At 36.2% G+C, this 27,309-nt stretch overlaps 1 protein-coding gene across 1 annotated transcript; it reads left to right on the top strand.

The window, feature by feature from the left end:
* The first annotated feature begins 371 nt into the window (after positions 1 to 371).
* On the top strand, positions 372 to 26,919 carry LOC150108575 (PAT complex subunit Asterix). The gene is made up of 4 exons (XM_090416016.1): positions 372 to 550; positions 9,794 to 9,902; positions 11,925 to 12,022; positions 26,712 to 26,919. The coding sequence occupies exons 1-4, from the start codon at positions 495 to 497 to the stop codon at positions 26,782 to 26,784; spliced, it is 336 nt and encodes a 111-aa protein (XP_090272142.1). The 5' UTR covers positions 372 to 494; the 3' UTR covers positions 26,785 to 26,919.
* The last annotated feature ends 390 nt before the right edge of the window (positions 26,920 to 27,309 follow it).

A 27,309-nucleotide genomic window follows, 5' to 3' on the forward strand; every position in this document is an offset into this window, starting at 1 on the left:
GGGTAGTGACCTTCTCTCATAATGTAGAACAGTAATACAGCTCCTAGGAGCTAAGTTCACATTATGGGTAAATACCAAGAACAGTGATCGGAGCTTGTTCCCCCTTTCTATTAGTTGCCTCAGTTTGCACTACCAAATGGTTCAGGTGCTGCACTATCCAGGTATTTGCTTACGCTTGGAATCGCCGAACCTTATATAGTTTCTATATTCAGCATGAAACTCTTTGAGTTTCTCATTTGGCTAAGAAACAATATGGGATGCAATATCCCTTAACTTAAATAAGTTACAAGTTAAGTTTAATATTAAGATTTCTTATTGGCATTTGAGTAGATTGCAGATGGCAGCACTTTCTAATTTACACTAAATGCGACATGAGTGTGTAACAAGAAATTATTATTTGTTTGTTCAGCTTAGCTATTTTAAACTTTTTTTTTTTTTGCGTGTGTGAGAGAAATTCAGTATCATAAATTAGACTTGGATATACTCTATCAAAAATGTCTACAGCTGTTAATAATTCTTCCGATCTCAGAAGACCAGAAAAAATTCAGAGGTAATAGTATGCTCACACACACGCACATATATATCTATATTCTCTTAATAGTGCAAAACAAGTTAAACATTTTAAGTTAAAACAGCTACAGGACACGTTTTTGGATTTTTTTTTCCCTTTAAATCTTTATTGACTGGTATAATTTTACATTGTGTCCTGTAGCTGTTTTAACAATCCAAATTGTGACAAATTTGTAATTTCATCATATTTTACTTAACTGTTAACGACAACTTTACCTTTTGCTTTGCATTTACTCCCCCAGTTTTTTGATTTATCGTTTTGTTGGTGGTCACCTAAGGGGTGGAGCGAGCAGCTGGATTTTCCACTGGACTTCAGCTGATAACAAATGTTTTTGCAGTCATTTGAAATATTGTGTATTTTTTTTAAAAAAAATAAGATTTACTGTTGATTACTTGTAAATAACCATTTTAACTTTTTTTGAAATAATCCAGTGCTCCTACATAATCATACACTTTGAAGGATGTCATGTTCATAGCACACAAGGCTGAGATCCATTTCTTCCAGATGCCTCTGCCCTCACCCATCAGTTTGGCTTCTCTCCAGCTCTTCCAGCCAGCCAGGCTTCTTTCCTTTACTGTCATTCTCTGCTAAGTTAATTTAGGCCTTTCCATTTTCCTCCTACTCAAAGCCACTCTAGAAATTTCTGGCAGTCCACTCACAGTATGTGTCAAATCCATTTCCATCAGCCAGCCAGATTGGCCAAGTGGTTAGTGAATCTGCTCCCAGCTAAAAAGGCTGCAGGTTCGCATCCCACCATGGGCATTGATGTTTGTGATTGTCTGCAAAAATACTAGTGGTGGTGGGCAGTAGATGGCATTGGTGTAGATGATGTGGTTTGCTGTAGTTAGTGGATTGAATGAGTGGTGGAGACAGAGAGTTGTCAAGTAGGTGCTCTCCCTCGATGAATCTTTAGACTCTCTGGAGGTGACGCATAATAATAATTTGTGTTTTTATTTATTTCATTTCTTTTTTTTTTTTTTTTTGCAATCAGCAAACTATTTAATTCAGCTTCCTGTTGTTTGGTTGAGTATAGAGCATCATTAAATGGGACCATGCTCTTGGGGGGGGGGGGACCAGGAAAGTGAGACTAACCTGAATGTTGGCTGTGTGAGTATTTTATACATGCACATAAGAAATATAAATAAATAATAAATAAGGTCAGCTGTTCTCTTGTACCAGAATTGAATTTTCTGCTTAAGTTGGTGGGTTATTAATTAATATAGGTATGTGAAGGAACCAAATTAATGATATATGGATAATTTATGTGAAAAAGTGTCATGCATTGCCTTCATAGTGCATTTGGTAAAACAATGGGCATGTGTCCTTCATTTGGCGAAGACCTGAGTTTGATTCACATCTAGATGAGAGGGCTCTTTATATGTGCTTTTTCATTTGAAAGTGAGTTAGCGGATCTCATATAGAGATAGCAGGATTTTTTTTTTCCTCCACAAAATAGTCATATTGGCCAGAGAACACACCTAATTAACAGACATACGTGTGTTCTCTGTTTGGTTGTTATATTTGAATTACTCAAATATAACAACCAAATATAGCATTCTCTTTCATTATTGTTTTCTAATATATCTTAAAACAAATGCATTGTCCCCCACTCTACACAGATTTGGTTGCAATTAAACGATAAATGAAAGTATTCAAAGTTATCCTACATTTAATTACATTGGACCAATTAATATGAGTGCTGATGCACTATGCACTCTTAAAACTTTTATACATCAATAAAAATGCAATCGTACAGTTAAACTGAAATGAATTTTGTAGTGCAGGTTGCATAAGCTACACGACAGAACATCCAATCGAAATGGACACATGGCACCACTGATATATATATATATATATATATAAAAGATACACCTTTGATATAAGGGATGAAAATATGAATATATTCTTCCTGACAGGAGGAAGACAGTCTTATAACTGCTGATGATTGCTGATAAAGGACTCATGTTTCTTGAAGAAATAAATCCTTAATGGACACTGAGAAAGAATTCTGTCGACTAAGAGTTTAATATTATCAAATTTTTAACATGGACGATGATGAGACTGTAAATGGATGCAATGGCACTGTCTGTTCCCCCCCCCCCCCCCAATAGATTGAAAATTGAAACCTCTATTCGGTTTATGAAGAATCAGGTGATCTACGCAGTGGCCATAAAATAACTTTCCCTCTTTGGAGGCATCTGTAGCTAAAACCAATAAACGGAATGAGATCAAATTTTATATTGAGACTTTTGAAGGCATGGGGAGATGAATTCCGCAAAAAAAAAGATTTGGTACCAAAAATCGATGATGAGACTGTAAATGGATGCAATGGCACTGTCTGTTTCCCCCCCCCCCCCAATAGATTGAAAATTGAAACCTCTATTCGGTTTATGAAGAATCAGGTGATCTACGCAGTGGCCATAAAATAACTTTCCCTCTTTGGAGGCATCTGTAGCTAAAACCAATAAACGGAATGAGATCAAATTTTATATTGAGACTTTTGAAGGCATGGGGAGATGAATTCCGCAAAAAAAAAGATTTGGTACCAAAAATCGCCAATATGGGGAAATTTTGGCGCTGGCAGAGCCGAAAACAAGTGGATAATTACATTAAAGGCAGATAAAATGGAATAATAACATTTTGATGGTGTAAGCGACAGCTGTGTCACTCATTCCTGTTGGATATGTGGTCCGTTACAATGATAATAATAATAATTAAACTAAAACAACAATTTGCGAGAGAGACAGAAATTAATGTAGTGATTGAACTCAGAAGAAATAATGTCTTGTTCATCAGAATCAGGGTTCACTGGACCACATACACAATTTTCAGTGTGCTGACCTTTCTTGTGTACAACAAATTGCATCCAGTGTGCGACATGCTCTGCAGCTGAGCTTAAGGAGTCAGATTGGATGTTCATAACAGCCCATTTTATGTTCTCTTTCAAGACATGCAAGTTGGGAACGCCACCAGCATACACAACGGATTTCAAATACCCCCATAGCCAAAAGTTACATGGAGTGATGTCCGGGGATCAAGGTAGCCATGCCATCGGAAAGAACTGACTGATAACTCTCTCGTTACTGAAATGCTGGTGTAAAAGGCGCTGTACTGAACGTTCGATGTGTGGCCGTGCTCCATCCTGCATAAAAATTATGGAGTCCAAACATTGTCTTTGCTGCAATGCAGGAATGACAAAATTTTCCAGCATTCATCGATAAATCTCTCTCTCTCTAGTAATGGAGCAGGTTACAGGAATTGTAGGGGTAATATGCTCAAAAAAGTATGGTCCTATTATGAAATCGGTTGTGAATCCACACCACACAGTTACTTTTGGAGAATGCGGTGGAACTTGCCGGATCGCTTGGGGATGTTCAGATGCCCAAATTCTGCACTTGTGAGTGTTGACCGACCCATTCAGATAAAAATGAGCCTCATCACCCCACAATATTCTCCATGACCAGTCATTGTTGACCTCCATTCGGGCAAGAAACATTAGCGCGAAGGTCATGCGCTTATCATAATCTGTGGTAGTTAGTGCTTGCACATGACTGAACTCATACGGATAGAAGTGAAGCACTTTCCATAAGATTTTCCAGACTGTACCATAAGCCATATCAAGTTTGTGAGCTATGGCACGAGCGCTTGGACCAGTACTGCTCCCTGTGTCATCGAACACTGCAGTAGCAACGTCTGTTACTGTCACTTCTTGCACTGCTTTCCATCCTCTGCCAGGTCTAACTCCTAGTGATCCAGTTTCTTCAAACTTCTTTATCATAGTTCTCAGTGCTACAGTTGACATAGGACCTATATGCAGGTTATGAAGGCTTCTAAATTCCCGAAGGGCCACTACGGCATTGCACTGTTTAAGGTAAAACAACTTAACAAGTAAAGCACACTGAGGCAAGGTAGGACGCATATTGAGCACAATTCGTCAGTCATTCGAATAACTGCCTGAATGTTCCCAATCCCTTTTAAGTGGAATTGGTGGTGCTGCTGTCACGTACACATGGTAAAATTTGCATAATCCTTTTTACCTGCGTTTACTGCAAATATTTGACTGCCACCACCAAAATTTTTCCTTTCGCTGACTTTTGGTACTAAATCTTTTTTTCGTGGAAATCATCTCCCCATGCCTTCAAAAGTCTCAATATAAAATTTGGTCTCATTTCATTTATTGGTTTTAGCTACAGATGTCTCCAAAGACATCTGTAGATATTTTATGGCCACCCTGTATAAAAGATAAATGAAGGTTTTCATACATTTTTAAAGTGAATTTCTATGCCTGGATTGACTCATTGATCATCATTACAAATGTGGAGCCATTCCAAATAGGAAATGTATTATCAGTATACTTGTATCAAACTTTGTCTTAGGAAGAATGTACAGAAGCGATGCTGTCCAAAGTTCACCATAAAATAATTACCATGCATTGGGATAGAGGACTTCCCAGCTGTGTTCTTTGTGGTTTGTTGGTAAAACTTATCTAGCCAAATTGAATATCGAGAGTTGGATAATAGTGAGGAAAAATCTTTTTATTAAATTCATAGTTTCCTCTAAATGTATTCATAACTTATTTTAAAACAGTATTACTACACCAAACAAACAAAATTCTAAAAGATATTTATTAACTGGCTTATATTTCAATGGAATTCAAACCAACATCTTCAGAATAAACATTTTACAGTTTACATGCGACAATGAGTAAATGAAACAATATTGTAGTGCACAAAAGATCTAAAGTTGTAATTTTGGCACCCTCTAAATGTTGTAAAAAATAAGTACTATATTTGTGTAGGAGTTGATTTTAGTATAACAGTCTTCCAAATTTTTGGAAAATTAATGTAGCCATACTTATTAAGGTTAATAAGAGAATGCTTCATAGCACATTGGTTTTCTTTCATGTTATTCTTTGTGAAGGGTATTCAAAGCATGGTCTGCCAATCCAGAATTGTTGTAATAAGGAAAATCCAGTTATAGACCACTGGTCTGTATTTGTGATCAAAGTGTTGGAAAAATTGGTTAGAAATAGAATACATGATTGGGTTGATGAACATAAGATTCTCTATGATTGTCAGCATGGATTTGTGAAAGGCAGGTCTTGTTTTAGCAATCTGCTTGTTTTATACTAAGGTGACAAATGTGTTGGATAAGGGAGAATCATATACAGTGATATTCTTGGCCTTTGCAAAAGCATTTTACCACATAATATGTTGGTGTACAAACTGCAGAGGATAGGAATAGATAGTATATGTTATCGAGCCTTGATAAGATCCCATCTTGACTATTGCATGCAGATCTAGGTGCCAGGGTTTCTTGGTGATGGGGAGGAAGTGGAGAGGATCTAGAGGTGAGTGACCAAGATGTCACTGCAGGTCTATGGAATTAACCTTACGAGAACAGGTTGAAAATTTGTGGGTTACAGAAGCTGGTTGATAGGTGGAAAAGGGGTGATATGATTGAGACATTCAAATTGCTGAAGAGTTTTTACAAGATTAATTCAAAAGAAATTTTTCACAACACCACCACACAACAGGTGTGGTGGTGGACAACTAGGGGCCATCCATGGAAACTGAGTGAGAGTGTAGTTAGCAAGGGTGTTAGAACTAGGTTTTTTGCTTGGAGAGTGGTGAATGAGTGGAATAGGTTGCCACAGTCTGTTGTGGGTGCCATGACTGTGAATTAGTTCAAAGTAAAGTATGATAGATACTTCGCAAATGCTGAATAGTTCTTGACATGATGTTTAGGGCCTCCCTCAATGAGTCTAAGAACTCCTTCAAGTTGTGCTGCCTGTAATAATAATAATATTGGTTAGATGGATCAGAGATTGGCTCTCTGAATGATACCAGCAAGTTGTGTATAATGGAGCCATGTCACAAAAAAAGGAAGGTGGATTTTATGATTGTAGTTGAAAGAGTTTAACTTGTTTGTTAATGATATGTCATGTGGATTGACTGGGGATCTTCAAATGTTTGTCGATGATGCAAAGTTAGGAACAGTTATCAGGAGTAGTGCTGTTTAATTCTCTATAGGAAGATTTCTCTTTCTCTCTCTCAGTAGTTTTCTGTCTTGCTCTCTGCATTCATAGGCAAATCTTTTTTGCATATTAAGAACCCTAAGGATTTTTAAAATTAGACTTTTACCTTGACAAATGAGTAGGGTTGCAGTTTTAATGTTAATAAATGCAAGGCATTACACTTTGGGATACAGAGATATAAGGCTGCATATTGTATTGGTGGAGCTGTATTTCAGGGAGTGGATGAGATTTGGGATCTTGGAGTGATGGTGAACAGTGGACTGGAGTTGCGAGGGCAAATCACATGTGTTGCAAAGACTGCACATCATATAGATGCCATGATAAAAAGTACTTTGACATGTAGAGATAAGGAGGAGGTGGTGCCTCTATATCAGGCATTGGTCAGACCACATATGGACCGTTGTGTCCAGATTGATCACCTAGTTTTCATTGTGATGTGGAAACACTAGAGAGGGTCCAAAGACAAATAACCAAAGTGGTGTCAGGACTCTAAAGTGTTGGTATATAAGAGCGTTTGAAAGAATGTGGATTACAGTGTTGGTAGATAGGAGGAAAAGAGGAGATATGATAGAGACCTGCAAGCTAGTTAAGGGATTCTTTCAGATTAATAAGAAGAAATTATAAAAAGAGTGGGTGTTAAGATGGGAAGAACAAGAGGCCATCCCTGGAAGTTGTTTAAAGATGTGGTGAAGAAGGGGGAGTAGTATGTGGAGAATTGTTAACGAGTGGAATGCATTGCCAGAGTGTTTTGTGAGTGCAAGTAGTATAGATAACTTCAAAGCTCATTATGGTAGACATGTTGCTGGTTGAGTGGGCCTCTCATGATGAGTGTTGACTCCATGGTATAATAATAATAACAGTAGTGAATATATTTATGTTCACCAATGCAGATGTTAACAAATCTTCTTGTCTATTCATAGTAAGCTTGTACTGTAGACCTCTAAAAGTATATATTAGTAAAAAAAGTATATATTAGATTTAGGAAACTAAATCAAGTAAATCATTATGATCATCTGAACTGATCTTGTTTTAAAAATCCTTAGGGTTCTTCTTAATATGCAAAAAAGGATTTGCCTATGAATGCAGAGAGCAAGATAGAAAACTACTGAGAGAGAGGGTGAGGGGAGGTTGTAAATGGGAAAGCTTACTAAGCCTATAAGGAACTTCTGGCTTATAGACCTCGGAAAGCCCATCTTTTTTTTTCCCCCCCTTAATGTTATCATTCCAAAAAGTGACACTGCTTATTGGTGTTAGTACTTGTTTTAAGTTAGAGAGGTTTGTGAAAGTAAAGCAAGAATTCAGTTGATAGTAGTGGTTCTCATAGGTGTTTGCTAAAGAGAGATTATGTTTCAGCAGTCTGTTTATGTTTTATAAGAAGGTAACAGATCCATTTGGCCAGGCTGCTGAATATATATTAGAATAAATTTAGATTTTGCTAGTCTTTTAATAACACATGACAAATTGGTAGTTAAATTTGGGGTTAGATAATTGATTAGTGAGTTGGACAGGAAATTGTCTGTCTTATTACCAGTTGTGTATAAGGAAGTGTGGGGAGCAGCAGTATCTTGGAAGGGAATGACATACTCTATTAGTCTGTTTGGAAGGCTGATTTGTTGTTGAACTTTGTATGTTAATGATATTGGAGAAGTTTAACTACCCTGTTGTTCATATGGTTGAAATATATAAATTATCTTACACTTTGTATCCATGCTATTTCAGTGGGATTGCAGTTTTTTAATGGACACTTCACATTCAAATTTTGGCTGGTAGAAATATGTGTCATGTCTGGTTGGGTGGTTAAATGGGAATATTCAGTTGTTTGCAGGTGATGAAAAATTGAAAGAACTGATTGGAATAGAGCATATATTGTGGCTTTATAAGATAATTTCAATAACTGAATGAGTGGATAAGTGAATGAATTTATAGTTCATTGTTGCAAAGTGTAAGGTGTTTTTAGCATTGAGAAAGCAAGGACAGGATATACAGTATATAATTGGAGTATGGTTCAGGATGTAGATAATGGAGACAATGTTGGACAAAGATCTAAAATTTAGGTGATCTGTTGTTAAAATTGTGAAGACATCACAATTGATTATGTTGATAACATAGACATTAACATGTAGATGTTAGGTGGTTATTCCTCTGTATAAGGCCTTGATCAAGCCACATGATTACTCTGTGCAGATTTGGTGACATGGTTTTTCAACCAGGATGAGGACATATTGGACAGGATTCTGAGATAATTGACTACAGTTTCTAGTCTCTGTAATGTTAGGTGTGAAGTAAGGTTTCGAAAATATAATTTGAAGAGTGTTGTGGACAGGAGAAGGGTATATGATTGAGATGTATAAGTTAGTAAGACATAACCACATTAATGTAGGAGAGATTTGTCATAGAATGGAGGGAAAGTGACCATCTATGAAATCTGTATAAGGAGAATAAGCAAGTGGAGTGACAAGCACGTTTTTTTTTATATAACTGGTTGGTTAGTGAAATGCATTACCTAAGAGTTTGGTGAATGTGGAGACAGTGAATGAGTTTTAGGAACTTGTTCATGAACTTTGTGCATGATTGTAAGATCTTCCGTGATGAGGTCTGATAATAAGTAATTCCTGTATAATTCAATACCTATTCTACCACTTTATAGTTTATGCCACATAAGTGCAGCCACACTGCTAATGTAGTACATGCTAAGTAGTTATATACTACATTAGCAATGAGCTCAGATGAAGGAGCATTCATGTGGGAACTGGGAACTAGTGCCGTTCAGCTGCAGTTTTGCTTATCATTCCAGGCTGTAATATGAAAATATCATTTGAATATTTTCATATATCAGAACATTTCTTAAAATTTGTAAAGTTGATCTAGAAGCAAACATTTGTTTCTCTACCCATATATATCCTTTGCTAACTTCTCATTGTTTCAGAGAGCAGGCAAAAAGATTTTTTTTTTAATTAAAAAAAAGTAGTTGATTTGATATGAAAAACTTTTAGGAAGCTTTCCTTTTAAAATATCTTAAGTAATAATGAATTTAAAGTGAATTTTCATTTGAAAATTCATATAATCAAACTATCTTAGTTGTTATAGTATAACAAAATTTTATTACATATGTATATTTCTTTTTATATTCATTTATAAGCAGTCTTTTATTTTTAGATTTTTTTGAAAATATATATTTATTGTAGATATAAAGCTCCTGCAGTTGGCACTCCAGGTGCACCAGGTGATGATCCTACACCAGATTATATGAATGTGCTTAGCATGATATTCAGTATGTGTGGTCTGATGATGAAGGTATGAAAATCATATTTAAATCTATGACAGACTTAGTAATATGGTGGATCTCCTCTAGTTAATCCTTAACTCCATGTAGGATCCATTTAAAAAAGCACTATAACTTTGTGTGTGTGCTGCGTGCATGTGTGTAAGAAGAAAAGATATATATATATATATGTGTCAAGAAACCCAGCATTTTTCAGTTTATTTATATAAATAGTTTTATGCAAGAAGTTCCTATTTAATTCAATTTAATTTAATCTAATTCCTTCACTACAATTGTAAGCACTATCAAATAGTATTTATTAGTCATTCAGAGACTCAACTATGGCTTGCATAGCCATAGTTGAGTCTCTGATTAATGGCACTAGTGACATTATAAAAAGAAGGATAATTTTTGTTAATGCATATATTTTGGCCAGAAAATAATGGGCGATTATCAGTACATCAGCATAATCATAAAGTCATAAAATCAAATAAATAACATTAATCCCATTTGCAGAATTGACCCACATGCCAGAATGCCACCATATGGGTGATTACAAAATAAAATGAGAGTACAGTTAAAGCTAAAACTTAAATAAAAATGATTTGAAATAAAAAAAAAAATTAACAAAATTTAAATAAATAAAATGACTGAATGACATGGCATTGTGTTAAAAAGAAAAATGGGGGAGAGCACACTATTGTTTGCTATTGCCATTTATGAGGATAATACTCCCAAATCTTGGCAATAGAGAGGCAGTCATTCCAATTTAAGCTTGGGCAGTGTAGTAGTGCCTTAGCACTCTCTTTAAGTAACCACTTGAAATAACATAAACTGTTACCAATGTAAAGAGTTTGGACCAGAGGATATTATGATCAATGTCTACTCCATGCTAAGCAAGGTCAGATTTTTCAGGTTTATTATTGTTGATATAAAATAAATGTTCTTGTACTCGTTTTTCAACCAAATGTCATTTTTGTCCAAAGTACGAGTGGAGGCATTAACACAAAATCTAATAAACACCAGAGAGAGAGAGAGAGAGAGAGAGAGGAAAGGAGCTAAAACTGCATGCTAAAACTAAATGAATGTGTTCATTAAAAATTTATATATTAGAAATGATAACTGTAATTTAATTTAAATGTGTTCATGATATGAAAAACTTACATCATCTCACACACTTCAAGTATGCGAGATTTACCATTTTCATGTAAAGTGCAGTAACTTGAACATGTAATGGCAACTAATTTTTATCGTTTCATGACTAACAAAAAAAAAAAAAAAAAAACTGGAAGTGTGATTGTAGTTGGAGCATGCATGGAGTGAAAAGAACCCTATAATATTGCTGAGAGAGAAATTAGGCATTTTTGGAACTTGAAAGCAGATATTTATGAAGTCTTTCATGTAGAAAGAAAGAAAAATGCTTAAAAGTTATCAGTTTGTTATGTTACGACAATGATGACCAAATAACTGTTGGAGAAGGGAAATAAGATACGACAAGTTTAGTTTTTAATTACTATGGGAAAAAAAACAGTCTTTCATGTAGAAAGAAAAATAAATTTCTGAACCCTAAAGGAGATAAAAAGGAGAGAAGAAAGTGAAAATGATTGGCTTACATTATGACTTTTAGAGGAAACTGGCAACTAAAATTGCAAGTGTTTTTGCAATTCTCTAAAATCAAATGCTGTAGTGTTTGAATTAAGGACTGCAAAGACCCAAAAGTTTTATTTCCAACTCTCTAGAAAAATTTTTAAGTGTCTGTCTAGCATAGCAAAACACCAAATATATAGACCTGGGATAGAATCTGTAAAGTAAAATTAGGGAAGAGTATTTATATTAAATGGCTTGATTCGTAACAAGAGATAGATTAGTCCGCTACCTTCTACAGAACATACCTAATTAAGCGTCAGTTTTCATATAACACCTATGCAAGTATAAGTGCATAAATTATGTATACATAATAATTATATATATGCATAAATTATATTAATAAACAGTTGCATGTGTAAGTGTGTGTGCGTGTGTGTGCATTTATTTATTTATTTATATTTTTTCAGCTGAAGTGGTGTGCTTGGGTAGCATTATACTGTTCTAGTATCAGCTTTGCCAACTCTAGGGTGAATGACGACACTAAACAGATATTGAGCAGCTTCATGTGAGTTAAAAAATTCTCTTCTAATTTAACTACAACATTTTTTAACATTTTTAATAGACAGTAAGTTATGCAACATCTGTCTTCCAAACCCACTTTTCAGTTGCATATTTAATACCAGATGCTGTGTTTTATTCTGTTCAGAATGAGTTCCTCTCATATGATTTTTTTTATTAGTGCTGATGTACCCCAACACCGTGCTTACACCTGCATTTTTCTCCTATATATCAATGATCTTATCTCACTATATCCATTCTTATTCATAGCTTTGCTGAGTACACTCCATTCCTCTTCATCATTCACAAAATATTGTGCTTCTCAGATGACTCAAGCCTCAAGATCTTCTATGACAGTGCCTTAAACACCAATCGTCTAGCCATTCTCAAGTGGGGTGATAATAATTTAGCAAATTTTAATGCCATTAAAGCATCTTATATTCTATAAGAAAGACCTTGCCTTACTCTTTCTCACTTTTGATAACACTCTGCTTATCAACCATGATCATTCTTTTTCTTTTTGGACTGATTTTCACTTCTAACCTGTTCTAGCATAAACACATTGCATCCATAGCATCCAACAAGCTGCTCTTCTCATTGTGTAGATTACTTTTCATCTGCCCAACTCTTAACACAAGGTCTTTCTTATAGAATTCCAGATCTGCCCAGCCTTGGCATATTGTTCTCATATTCTGAATAAGTAACGTTATTGTGGATCATCATCAGTGTAAAATAGTTTGAAATCAAAAAATTAAACAATGAAGGTATGCAGAGAATGGAATCTCTTCTTATATGCAATTGCGAGACAGCCAGGTAAAAAACAATACTATTAGGATCAGTTGAAGTGTGTATGCATGTGATTATAAAAAAAAATAATTAAATTAAAAAAAACATAATTAGACATTATAGTTCTTAATAATAATTTCTCAGATTTTTGCCGTAGAGAGTCCATTGTAATACTAGCCACACGATCCTTTGGAATGATGCCAAATTATTACATAGATGTTCCCATGAATATGAACATCTTTTTAAAGAAAGTTCTTAAGTACTTCAGCATTGCCCAAATCTTGACCTTAACAAAGGACTCTCTATGTCAAAAATCTGGGAAATTGTTACTTAGAACTATAATGTTTAATTATATAAGTTTTTATAATTGCATACACTTCAACTAATCTTAATAGTATTGTTTTTTACCTGGCTGTCTCACAACTACCTATAAGGAGAGATTCCATTCATTTACCTTCATTGTTGTTTAATTTTTTGATTTCAAACTATTTTACACTGAGGATGATCAACAATACATTGAATCAAAAAAGTCTGCAATTATTATTATTATGTGACACCTCCAGGGAGCCCAAAGACTCATCGAGGGAGAGTGTGCCAACAGCATCAAACGATTCCAACTACTAACCGTGCTCAAACATGCTTAACTTTTTGTGTGAGTCATTAGTAGCAGAGGCTCTGTAAACGTATGTCTCTTGTTCCCATTTTGTATATTATGCTATTATTTACTTTATCTTCTCTTACTTTAATTTCTCTATATATCTTTACTTTCTCTTTATCTCTTTATACTCTATTTACTTTAATTGGTTTATTACTCTATACTCTAATCTTATGCTTTACACTTTTTCTTAAGTTACTACAGGTTACCTAATTTCCAATACTTTGGGAACCATGGAAAATTTATTTAATGTTACGACTGCGCCACCAAGATTCCCCTTTATGGGTATTAAATATAATTAGGATTACCTGCAGTGTCTCTTTAGATCTATCTCAAGCGTTATTGACAGTCTTGGCTACTCTTATTTAAATTTTCACACAGGTTCACATTTTATTTAGAAACACTATTGGATCAAGGATCAGTGAATACAAATTCTTTAACATAACACATATATTTATTAAACTAAGATGCAATAATACAGTTTAATCAATGAATTGGCTCTTCAAAATTTTTAAGCTAAGAATTAAAATATCTCATACATTGTACATACATAAAAAAACACATGCAGCAAAGCTATCATGTACTTCATTATTAAAACACTTAAGGAATAGAACAACATAGTTAAGAATATAAATTAAATTAAACTTTAATAAATATTTTCCGATATTTCGGCAATGTCACATTGCCATTTTCTAAAGGAACTTACAAAAAAGTTACGTGCACGTAGGCACTACAACACAGAAACTGGGAATGAAAAGATGAAGCTATTGTTCACCTAACAGTCCTGATGGTGCCCTCTAGCGGGCTAAGTAGGTGTTCTTGGCCGTTGGGCTGAAGGTCTGCAGATGTAGGTCTCCCAAATTTGGGGCAGTTGCATACACCCAAATTTGTTGAGGTTTGGAGAATTTCTCAGGGCTGAGGCTGATTCCATAAAGAGTCTTTCAAATTTGTATTTGCTACGGTGTATCACTGTAGCTTTCTTCCACCGTATTCTGTGGCGTGTATCCAGAGCATGGTCCGCAAGCCCAGAATGACTGTATTTGTGAAAACGGATGTAGTCTTTGTGTTCTGAAATTCTGATATTCGCTGTCCTGCCTGTTTGGCCAAAGTAAGACAGTTTACAACTGCAAGGGACCTGGTAAACACCAGGTAGGTCTAGGGGAAGTGGTTGGTCTTTAGTGGAGCGGATAAGGGATGCCAATTTTCTGTAAGGTTTGTAACAGGAGGTCAGGTCATGTTTTTTTAAGATTTTGGTAATCTTTTCCGAGGTGTCTCGGATGTAGGGAATGGTGATGGATTTAGAGTAATCCTTGTTGTGGGGGGAGGGAGGGGATCTGTGGTTTGTAGGTTCTAATATTTTTTGGATTTTTTTGGGGAGGGTAGCCATTGGCTGAGAAAGTGTTGAGGATGTGATTTAGTTCAGTGTTTAGGGACAAGTCGTTTGAACAGATTAGTTTAGCCCTGTTGTATAGTGTTTTCACTACTCCATATTGTTGTGAGGAGGGGGGGGGATTGTTGGTGAATGTATCTGCCTGTATGGGTGGGTTTTCTGTAAACTGAGAAAACCAAGGATCCATTAGGCTGGCGGGTGACTAGTGTGTCTAGGAAAGGGAGGCTGTTGTTTTCCTCTTTTTCCAGAGTGAATTTGATTCTGGGGTGTTGGTTGTTTAAGTGTGTTAAGAAGGAGAGAAGTGTTTCAGAGCCATGTGGCCAAATAGCGAACACATCATCAACGTAGCGAAGCCATATGGTTGGTTTTTGTGGGGCAGAGGCTAAGGCTTTTTCTTCAAAGGTCTCCATAAAGAAATTGGCCAAGGGTGGGGAGAATGGTGAACCCATGGCTGTCCCCTCTATTTGTTTGTAGAATTTTCCCTGCCAAACGAAATAGCCTGAGTTCATTGTGAACTGAAATAAGGCTGAGATGTCGGGAGAAAATTTAGCTTGGATAAGCTCTAAAGTTTCCTTGAGTGGGACATTTGTAAATAAAGAGGACACATCAAAGCTGACCATTATGTCAGTATGTTGGAGTGTAAGGTTTTCTATGCTGGCTTTGAAATGGGCTGAGTTTTTTATGTGTGATGGTGTGTTGCCAGTATAGTGTGTGAGCTCTTTGGCCAAATGTTTAGCTAATTTGTATGTGGGGGAATCAATGCCATCCACTATGGGACGTAATGGCACATTTTCTTTGTGTATTTTTGGGAGTCCGTAAATACGGGGGGGGGGGGGGTATAGAGTTAAACGGCTTTAATCTGTTGGTAACTTCTACAGGCCAAGAAGTGACTCTCTTAAGGAGCCTGTGAAGTTTTCTAATTTGAGAGTTGGTGGGATTGTAATTGATAGGGAGGTAAGTGGCCCGATCTAATACAAGAGCATTCAGCTTACCTGTGTAGTCCTTTTGGTTAAGTAATACAGTTGCATTTCCCTTATCTGCTTTGGTGATAACTAATTCTTTATTATTTTTCATTTCCTGTAGAGCTTTATATTCCTTGTTTGATATGTTGGTTTTTGGTGGTCTTGCTTTGGAAAGGACACAGGCTACATCCAGTCTTACACTGTTGGCGACTTGTTGTGGAAGGTGGCAGATTCCGCGCTCGATCTGAATCATAATATCCTCACTAGGTATTTTATTGGGAGCAATGGCGAAGTTATGTCCACGTGCCAGTGCGTTGAGTGCTTCAGGCTTTAAGGTGACTGAAGAAAGGTTGATTACCGTGTTGGTAGCAGGTTTTGGAAACTTTAGAGCTAATCCAAGCTGAATTTTCTCCCGACATCTCAGCCTTATTTCAGTTCACAATGAACTCAGGCTATTTCGTTTGGCAGGGAAAATTCTACAAACAAATAGAGGGGACAGCCATGGGTTCACCACTCTCCCCACCCTTGGCCAATTTCTTTATGGAGACCTTTGAAGAAAAAGCCTTAGCCTCTGCCCCACAAAAACCAACCATATGGCTTCGCTACGTTGATGATGTGTTCGCTATTTGGCCACATGGCTCTGAAACACTTCTCTCCTTCTTAACACACTTAAACAACCAACACCCCAGAATCAAATTCACTCTGGAAAAAGAGGAAAACAACAGCCTCCCTTTCCTAGACACACTAGTCACCCGCCAACCTAATGGATCCTTGGTTTTCTCAGTTTACAGAAAACCCACCCATACAGGCAGATACATTCACCAACAATCCCCCCCCCCTCACAACAATATGGAGTAGAGAAAACACTATACAACAGGGCTAAACTAATCTGTTCAAACGACTTGGCCCTAAACACTGAACTAAATCACATCCTCAACACTTTCTCAGCCAATGGCTACCCCCCCCAAAAAAATCCAAAAAATATTAGAACCTACAAACCACAGATCCCCTCCCTCCCCCCCCACAACAAGGATTATTCTAAATCCATCACCATTCCCTACATCCGAGGCACCTCGGAAAAGATTACCAAAATCTTAAAAAAACATGACGTGACCTCCTGTTACAAACCTTACAGAAAATTGGCATCCCTTATCCGCTCCACTAAAGACCAACCACTTCCCCTAGACCTACCTGGTGTTTACCAGGTCCCTTGCAGTTGTAAACTCTCTTACTTTGGCCAAACAGGCAGGACAGCGAATATCAGAATTTCGGAACACAAGGACTACATCCGTTTTCACAAATACAGTCATTCTGGGCTTGCGGACCATGCTCTGGATACACACCACAGAATACGGTGGAAGAAAGCTACAGTGATACACCGTGGCAAATACAAATTTGAAAGACTCTTTATGGAATCAGCCTCAGCCCTGAGAAATTCTCCAAACCTCAACAAATTTGGGTGTATGCGACTGCCCCAAATTTGGGAGACCTACATCTGCAGCCCAACAGCCAAGAACACCTACTTAGTCCGCTAGAGGGCACCATCAGGACTGTTAGGAGAACAATAGCTTCATCTTTTCATTCCCAGTTTCTGTGTTGTAGTGCCTACGTGCATGTAACTTTTTTGTAAGTTCCTTTAGAAAATGGCAATGTGACATTGCCGAAATATCGGAAAATATTTATTAAAGTTTAATTTAATTTATATTCTTAACTACGTTGTTCTATTACTTAAGTGTTTTAATAATGCATAACCAACGTATAAGCCTGTCTACGAGAATCAACATCATCCACGGAGATACAATCGTACGGAAGGCCCGCCAATATGGTAAATTGAAATTGAAGCTGTCTAGACAATTAAATCGTCTAGCATTCCTGAAACGCTGACGGGATAATAAAGTAATCCTGAACTGTGTGAAATTTAAGCACCGGTTTGTGTCACAAAAAGCTCTCCGAATATATAACTGCGCTAGCTACGCATTGCTACGCGAACAAATCACCGCCAAGCGGTCGCTCTTAGCAGACATTAATGAAGCTATTCGTGCCGTCGGAGATGAACTTTCATGCACTTCGAACCACGAACTTTGGTCGATTTTACATGACATCTCATGTACCGCTGCCGAAAAAGAATTTAAAAAAATACGAGGCCGACAGATGAAAAAGTTCGAAAAATTAAAAAAGAACTCTACCGTCTTTCCAAAACCTGCTACCAACACGGTAATCAATCTTTCTTCAGTCACCTTAAAGCCTGAAGCACTCAACGCACTGGCACGTGGACACAACTTCGGCATTGCTCCCAATAAAATACCTAGTGAGGATATTATGATCCAGATCGAGCACGCAATCCGCCACCTTCCACAACAAGTCGCCAACAGTGTAAGACTGGATGTAGCCTGTGTCCTTTCCAAAGCAAGACCACCAAAAACCAACATATCAAACAAGGAATATAAAGCTCTACAGGAAATGAAAAATAATAAAAAATTAGTTATCACCAAAGCGGATAAGGGAAATGCAACTGTATTACTTAACCAAAAGGACTACACAGGTAAGCTGAATGCTCTTCTATTAGATCGGGCCACTTACCTCCCTATCAATTACAATCCCACCATCTCTCAAATTAGAAAACTTCACAGGCTCCTTAAGAGTCACTTCTTGGCCTGTAGAAGTTACCAACAGATTAAAGCCGTTTAACTCTATACCCCCCCCCCCCCGTATTTACGGACTTCCAAAAATACACAAAGAAAATGTGCCATTATGTCCCATAGTGGATGGCATTGATTCCCCCACATACAAATTAGCTAAACATTTGGCCAAAGAGCTCACACACTATACTGGCAACACACCATCACACATAAAAAACTCAGCCCATTTCAAAGCCAGCATAGAAAACCTTACACTCCAACATACTGACATAATGGTCAGCTTTGATGTGTCCTCTTTATTTACAAATGTCCCACTCATATATATCTTCAAGCAACAAGTTTACCATATCTAAATTAATACCAATACTTCTTTTACCTCTTAGTCCAGAACATATAACCACACATTAACTTTGGAATTGTCCTGCCATATATCAGTCAATCTTCCAAAATGTTAAATATACACATAAAGGTTGTACTCACAGTTCTTCTCTTGACACATATATCTGAACTGGCTCTTTCATGTCTTATCTCATTCCGCTGACTTCTTTTCCATCCTGGGCCTCAACATTCGTACGGGCTTCCTTATTTCTTTAGCACCGTCACATCTTGAAGGGCTTTTGGGGCCTGGAGCACACTATACCCAAACTGATTGCTTCTCCGTCTTGGGCTTCCTTTTCTTTAGCTCTGTCGCGTCTTGGTGGATTTTTGGGGATTGGAGCATAACTCACCGATACTGCCATTTTGTCCTGGGCCTTAACATTCATGTGGGCTTTTTCTCTTTAGTGCCATCACATCGTGAAGAATTCCCGGAACTTGATGCATATTACGGTTTGACTTTTTCTTAGACATTTCCCTACTTCTCTTTGGACATCCAACGGACCTGCGATGTTGGTTTCCGAGACACTACGAGAGGAGACTGCGTTTCTGCATACCTGCTTCCGTCCTCGTTTCTGCCCTGCATCACTGCATACTGCCTCTGCCTACTACATACTGGATCTACTGCCTCTAGATACCTAGATAAAAAAAGGCCCCTGGATCTTTTCTTGATCCTTTCTTATACTTCCTCTTGCGGTCCCTGGATTAAGGTTTGAGAATTTCAGAGTTGTGTGTTTCCCCCGGAACACACAAAAGCAATCTTATTCACTACACGCGGGAGATACTTAGTTGTTCGCCGCCTGTTATTGCACTGTCCTTGAGACATGCATTAGGTTAAGCTTCAAACAATTGAAGGCACTTTTACATTTTACAAACAAAGCTTCTAAGCTCTTTCTTTGAAATTGGAACCACTTAAAAATGAGGCCACTTTCTAAGGCATTGCCCTTGAAATACACAGTTTAACATTCCTACCTTTTCAATACATACTTGCATGGTTACAGTTAATATAAACCTTATATACAAAATTCCTAATAACAAAATTCCACAATCAGCATTAAATTACAGTATCCTTCTATGTATACTATATGCAACCTCTGTAAAAGTCGATGCGAAGTTAAGAAAAAAATTCCTACTGCATCGTATTTTACAGCTCTACCAATCGATCAGCCTTTGCTGGCAAAGGTTGGTCAATTGGTATTAAATATATTCAACTGTCTACATGTTACTTATTCAGAATGAATAACACACAGTTATCTATTAATAAATATATTGTTCTCATGTATGGTGTAACTAACTGAAAACTTCCCTCAGCTAGATTGCTTCCAGAAAACATATTCGTTGAATAAATGACCCTTTTTTCACTGATTCCCTCCAGCTGCTTTCCCATAGACAGTTTCTTCTGCATTGTGTCTTTTCAGTAAGTATTTCCATGGATACTGCTCCATCAAACTGGCTGCTACTATTCTTCCACTTTCATCTAATTGTGTTTAAACATGGACAGCTGCTGGTCAACATCATGATACTATTTATCTCCAAACTCACCAAATTATCCTCTTCTTAATATTCTAATATTCTTAATAATATTAATATTCTTAATTGCTATCAGAATTATGAAGTATATCTACAGCTATGTGACAATATAATACAAAAGTCTTTTAATGTTAATATTTTAATGTTATGACTGGGCTACTTGTATATAGAGTCTAATGACTTCACATCAGTTTTTCTTGGCATAAGGATCAAAGCTGTATAACTGAGAGGAGACCTCCACATAGCCTTTAAAGGAATCTGGAGAACTGACCAGAGCTTCTGACCTAATGTCCAATCCTCACCTTCTCGTGGTGCACCCAGTTGGGTATCTACTTGGATACTGAACGAACGAGGATGGGCTGCCAATTTGGGATTTAGCCGACCAAATTGTATTCTTATTTGTTAAACCAAAATAAAAAATGATGGTACGACATGACAAAATTTCATGCTGGCTGGGGCGTCGCCCGGCTAAACAAGGCCCCCGTTGTTTTCGCCAGGAAACCAGGGCGAACAGCGAAAAGTCAGCTACTGTAACAAATTCGAAAACACACCCCAACTCAAAATCACCAGAGTTAAAGATCGGTACTACTATCAACATAAGAAGCCTGAATGGCAAAGAAATGGAGCTAACTGAGGAATTAGATAAGTACCAGATTGACATAATAAGGGGTGACTGAAACAAAAAAGACAAAAACTGGTGAAATCTTTCTGAGCAATAAATACAAAATGTTATATTCAGGCAATGACAATCAAGGAAAAGAAGGAGTAGCCATAGTATTCAATACAAAATACGAGGCTAATCTTCTTGAATGGCAGTCAGTCTCAAGTAATGTGGGCAAATATGAGAATGGAGAACTGGACAATGAGACTTATTTGTGCCTATGGTCCTACAGAAGGTTCTACTAAGGAATTTTTTGAGGCTTTAGAAAAAGCAACTGACACAATGAAAAAGGAAAAGTTGGTCCTTGTTGAGGATCTAAATAAGCAGAGTAAGAAATGATTGTGAGACACACAGAAATATTTTGGGAAAATTTGGAGAAAAGAGCAAAGCTAATAATAATGGCAAATATCTGTTGGATTTCTGCTCAGGACATCGACTGGTTATTACTAACACCATGTTCCAACATAAAAATGTGCACAAATTCATATGGAGAGAAGAGGCAAGGAATAAGAAAAGTCTCATTGACTATGTTATTGTTGATAGTGATGTTTTCTCCCTGGTGCAGGACACTACATTGTACAGAGGATTTGAAATTGGAAGTGATCACTATTTAGTCTTGAGCAGGATAAAATTGAATTTCGTATTGAAAAGAATAGCATGTAAGAAAGTTTTAAAGCGAATAAAAGTTGAGCAGCTCTCAGATGTGAACTGTAGACTAAAATATACAAAGATTATTGAAGAAAAAATGAAAGAGTTTGAGAACAGGAATCAAACCTGGGAGATTCAGTGGCAAACCTTGAAGAAAGCCTGATTGATTCAGCTAGAGAAGCATGTGGTGAAGTTGTCTGCAAGGATAGAAAAATTAGAACTCCATGGTGGACACAGGCAGTTAAAAGGCAGTGCAGGAAAAGAAGAAAGCATATCAAAAGTTAATGGCAAATAAGTCAGGTTGTGCTCTTAAAGAATACAGAGACAAATGTAAGAAAGCTAAACACTATGTAAAACTAGCTAAACAAAAGTCATGGGAGGACTTTGGCAAGAATATAGAAAATAAATATCAAGAAGGTGGCAAAATATTCTGGAGGTTGTCGAAGAAGCTTAAGAATGGAGGAATGAGTGCTATAAAAGGAGTTAGAGATGATAAAGGTGACATGAAAATGGGAGAAAAATATATCCTTGAAGTATGGAGTAATTACTTTGAAAAACTGCTAAATGAAACAAGCAGTGATGACAGCACAGTGGTAAAAAACACTGACCAGGCATGCAGTCAGGAATACATATCCATACTTGAAGTAGAAAAAGCCATCAAAGGCTTGAAATGTGGAAAGGCAGAAGGAATGGATGATATTCGACCAGAAATGCTAAAGTATGGTGGTATAAGAATCTTACAGTGGCTGCACTGCATAGTTCAGAAAGCCTGGGCAGAGTGATGAATTCCAGATGATTGGAGTAGAGCTCTCATAGTACCCATATATAAAAAGGGAAATAAAACTGAATGTGAGAATTACAGAGGTATTTCCTTACTGAGTGTTCCTGGAATGGAAGTATACTTGAGAAACGGTTGAGAAGAATTGTGGAAGAAAAGCTTTGTGAAGAACAAGCTGGATTCAGGCCAAATAGAAGCTGTCAGGATCAGATCTTCATTTTACGACAAATAGTCGAGAAAGCATGGGAATATAACAAAGATCTGTATTTAAGTTTTGTCGATTTGGAAAAGGCATATGACAAGGTGCCAAGAGAGAAGCTATTCAATACGCTACAGTTATATGGTATCAATGGGGCATTATATCAAGCAATACTTAGTCTTTATTTGAGTTGCAAGTCAGCAGTTAGAATTGAAGGAAGTACAAGAAGATGGTTTAATGTTAAATCTGGTGTGAGACAAGGATGTACATTATCCCTTCTGTTATTCATTATCTATATGGATCACATTATGAAGGAAAGTGGTATTAAACATGATATCGAAATTGGAGATGTTAATGTCAGCTCTTTGCTTTATGCCGACAATGTTATACTTCTAAATAAATCCGCTACAAGTCTGCAAGATTCTCTGACTAAATTGAATAACTGTTGTAATAGATATGGTATGAAGGTCAGCATTAAAAAGACAAAGACAATGAAAGTAGGCAGAATCATTGAAAATGTCAACCGTGTTGTGAATGGAGAACCTGTGGAACAAGTAAAACATTTTAGCTACTTAGACACGATTTTTAGTGAAGATGGTAATGGTAAATTAAATATAGAAATAGACAACAGAATCAGCAAAGTTGGTATGGTAGGAAGTCAATTGAATAAATTCATATGGAATAAGAGAGAAATTAGTCAGAACACTAAATTAGCTGTATACAAGACAGTGTTCAAACCAGTTTTACCTTATGGATCTGAGAGCTGGGTCTGAAGTAAAACACTTGACCAAAGACTAGAGACCGCAGATATGAGAGTCCTGAGAAAGATTATAGGCATGAACAGATTTCATCAATGGCAATATCATATTAAAAACGAGGATATTAGGAAAGAACTTGACGTTATCAGCATCCAGGAATGCGTTAGCAGAGCTAATCTCAGGTGGTATGGTCACTTGAACAGAATGGGCAAGGAAAGATTAGCAAAACAAGTGTTCTCTGCCAGGTTGGCAGGAAAGACCCCCAGGAAGACCAAGATATAGGTGGATTGATATGGTACAAAGTGCCTTAGACGATAGAAATATAAGATCTGATAATGTTGGAGTCTTGACAAGTAACAGACTGATTTGGAGGAAAATTGTGGTTAGGAAGTTAGTAATGATGTAATTTTTTTCATGTAGTACTATCATATCCTGTACACCCCCTTGAGGGTACATGGCAGGAATTTGATGATGATGACCAAGTGAAAAAAAACTTTCAACATCTATCTCTAATCCAAAGTATTTTAGTATAAGGTGTGACACCTTTGGCTCCCACTGATGGGACCTCGATGAAAGTTAAAACCAGTCTGGGTAGTGGCCTTTCCCATAATGCATAGCATTATGGGAAAGAACTACTATATATAAGGACATACTAGAATAGTCAATGTAATTATGGACTTAGGAACATGAACACAAAGATGCTTCTTGTTTGGAGAAGTATATACTCATAGCATATACATTTTCATATTCTTTTTTTTTATTATAGACCTAATGTTGTACGGTGAAGTACTTAAAGTTGGAATCACGTCAAGGAACGTGAAAATGTTCTACATTTCAGTTGAGTCTAAGATATTCGGTCTTGGATAATGGTTGCAGAAATTTTCCTCCTTAAAGATAAGCTGTCCAGTAAAAACGTATATACAATTGATACAAATAATACACTGGAATCTCTTTAACTTAGCAGACTGTGTTTTTTGAAGGAACATTCTTCAAAGGAGCTCAGATCTGCAGATCACAATACTTATGTCTCATTTGTCATTTATTCTCATCCTATCCATCAAACTCTGCAGAATGCACCTCCTCATCATTCCCCAATTTCTCATACTCAAAAAACCTAGTCTTCAGAAAGTCTAAGTCATTCACCTCTGTACTCTCTCTAATGTTTTCCTATCGCCCAGATATTCAGGTGACCAGATCTGTGTACAGAGGAAGAAATGGCCTAATCAATGCCTTACATAGTGGATCAATCATCTTATTCCTACTTGTCATTGTCATATGATTAGTAGTTCTCTAAGTAACCTTTATGTATATATAACCTACATTATGTGCAATGTGTTCCCTAAATTTCAGCTTCCTATCCACCAATACCCTCAGATCCTTCATCTCCTCTGCTACCTGAAGGAAAGTCCATCAATACAACACATCTTGTTTGATCTCCTTTGACCACATCACATGCTCTATACTTAACATCGTTGAATATATTCCCATCTACCTGCCAAGACAGCTATCTATTGGAATCCTGATATAACTTCACATCTGAACTCTCTGCCATTATTCTCATCAGTTTGGCATCATTCAGACAACAGTTGAATTACCTTTCTAAACCCCCCCCCCTTGAGCTGTGCCATTAATATATAAATTAAACAGCTACCAAACAGTATGCTGGCTTCTATCAGCTAAGCATCCCTGTAATCATATTATCAGTTGGCTATCTGTAAATATCAATTTGTCTTGCAGCATTCTGTCACGTATATATGCAAAATCTAGGGAGATTACTACATAACATCTCCTCTGTCCAGTTTACTTGGCACTCTAATAAAGTAGCATAACTATAGTAATGTAAAATAGATTAATGTAACTAGGTTATTGAAGCAGGGAGAGTTCCTTAACATATCTATGCTTCTCTCTGGAAAGATTCTTATTCTCATAAGAATTAACAGAATAATTAAAAATTATCCAGAGATCATTTTAAATTATTTAATTTAGACATGCATATGTAAAATATTAAGGGAATTTAATTATTCCTTATGTAACAATATTGTTTTCCTTCTTTCGATCCTGTTAGACAACAAGATCAAGGAAACTTCCAGCTTCTTTGCACATTCCTTTAATACTGTATTTACTTGAATATAATACTGTAAAAAATGAACATAAGTACCGTATTATTTACTGGAATATAACTCAGCCTTGCATATATCTAGTACCCTTAATTTTACTTTATGAAAAAAGAAATTAAAAAGTTTCACATATACCTCGCACATGAAAAAAAAAAAGTTTAAAACATTAAGAAATAGATAGTGAATGTTATTATGGAAGGTTGGGATATTTTAGAATTCGGTTGAATAGAATCGTCAATCGTCAGCTGCCTTTCTTTTTGAGGCACGCAATCTTTTGTTAATACTGCACCAATCATATGCGAGACCAGTAGTAGCAATAGCGAATAGTAGATTCTTGGTAAGTCATACCCATTTTCAGTTTTTTTAAATCATGGTGATCTTATTATTCCGAAATGATAAAAGGACAAGCTATAATGAAACAGTTTGTTTTAATTTAATTACAGAGGCATTGTTGCTAAAGATTCAAATATGTCACATGATGAAGGTGAGCGGCTTATCGTGTAAATAATGTTCATAATTAAAATTTAAATGCACATGCATTTTATAAATAATGTGAGCAATTATAAATTATAATGAATACTGAGGATTTAATTATCAGCATCAATTTACTTTTTTTCTGAAAAACTTTGGTTTTCCTGCATATATCTCACATCGTGATTTTTAAACTTTACTTTTGGGGGAAAAGGTGTGAGTTATATTCGAGTAAATACGGTATACATCGCGTTTATGTGAGAATTTTTCCAAGCTGTCACAGCACATGTCTGTAGAAAGTGTTTTTGCTTGGTTATCACATAAATTATAGTAGACAAAAAATTATATTTTTGTTTTAATCCTATACTCAAGCATAAGCAAACAAAGTTTGCTTATGCTTGAGTATAGGATGACCTTGTTTGCTTATGCTTGAGTATAGAATTAAAACAAGAATATAATTTCTTGTCTATTATAATTTACCTCGCACATCTTATCTGAACCTACACGCTGCTATCTCTGATTCTCACTTGCTTTATTATAGTTACACTGAATAATCCTGGTCAGTGCCTCATGCTATGAATAGTAAAGAAAAATTAAATATGGAAAATCTGCATGCAATACTGACCTTTCTTTAATTGAAAATTAATTTACTTTATAGTAAAAACAACTAAATGTTTATAAATTTTCTATTGAGAAATTTAATTTATAATTTTATTTCTTCTTATAGGTTATCAATTTCTGCTGTAGTTATGTCATATCTTCAAAATCCTCAACCCATGACTTTACCTTGGTCATCTTGATGACAGATTCAAATAATGTAAAAATGTGTTAAAATGTATCTGGTTTAGATACATCTTAAAACAGTCTTTTTATCATAAAAGAATACTAGTAAAATGGAATATGTGATTTGAAATATAGTTTGAGAAGTTGCTCTACTTCTTTCAGTGTGATGACAGATAATGATGACTAAATTGCTAGAGTGCAAAATTATTAAATACAGTTGACCCTTTTAACAACATGGGTTGGAACTGCACTGGTCCACTTATATGCTGATTTTTTTTTTTTTTTTTTTTTTTTTTTTTTTTTTTTTCAATAAATATATATTGGAAAATTTTTTGGAGATTTGCGACGATGAAATAAACATGCAGACAAACCACGTAGCCTAGAAATATCGAAAAAATTAAGAAAACATTAGGTATGACATGAATGCATAAAATATTTATCATTTCCTACAATAAAATATACACAAATCTATTATAAAAGGTTAAAATTTATGAAAACTTACGCACACACACACTTACTGACCGTACATGGCACCATTTGCA

This window comes from Typopeltis vanoorti, chromosome 3 (genome assembly GCF_054136105.1).
Source record: "Typopeltis vanoorti isolate ZY-2024b chromosome 3, IOZ_Tvanoo_1.0, whole genome shotgun sequence".
Taxonomy (NCBI): domain Eukaryota; kingdom Metazoa; phylum Arthropoda; class Arachnida; order Uropygi; family Thelyphonidae; genus Typopeltis; species Typopeltis vanoorti.

Coding starts and splice junctions, on each gene's coding strand:
- LOC150108575 (XM_090416016.1), top strand. CDS start 495: ATGTCTACAGCTGTTAATAATTCTTCCGATCTCAGAAGACCAGAAAAA. Junction 551..9,793: donor AGACCAGAAAAAATTCAGAG/GTAATAGTATGC, acceptor TATTTATTGTAG/ATATAAAGCTCCTGCAGTTG. Junction 12,023..26,711: donor CAGATATTGAGCAGCTTCAT/GTGAGTTAAAAA, acceptor TTCTTCTTATAG/GTTATCAATTTCTGCTGTAG.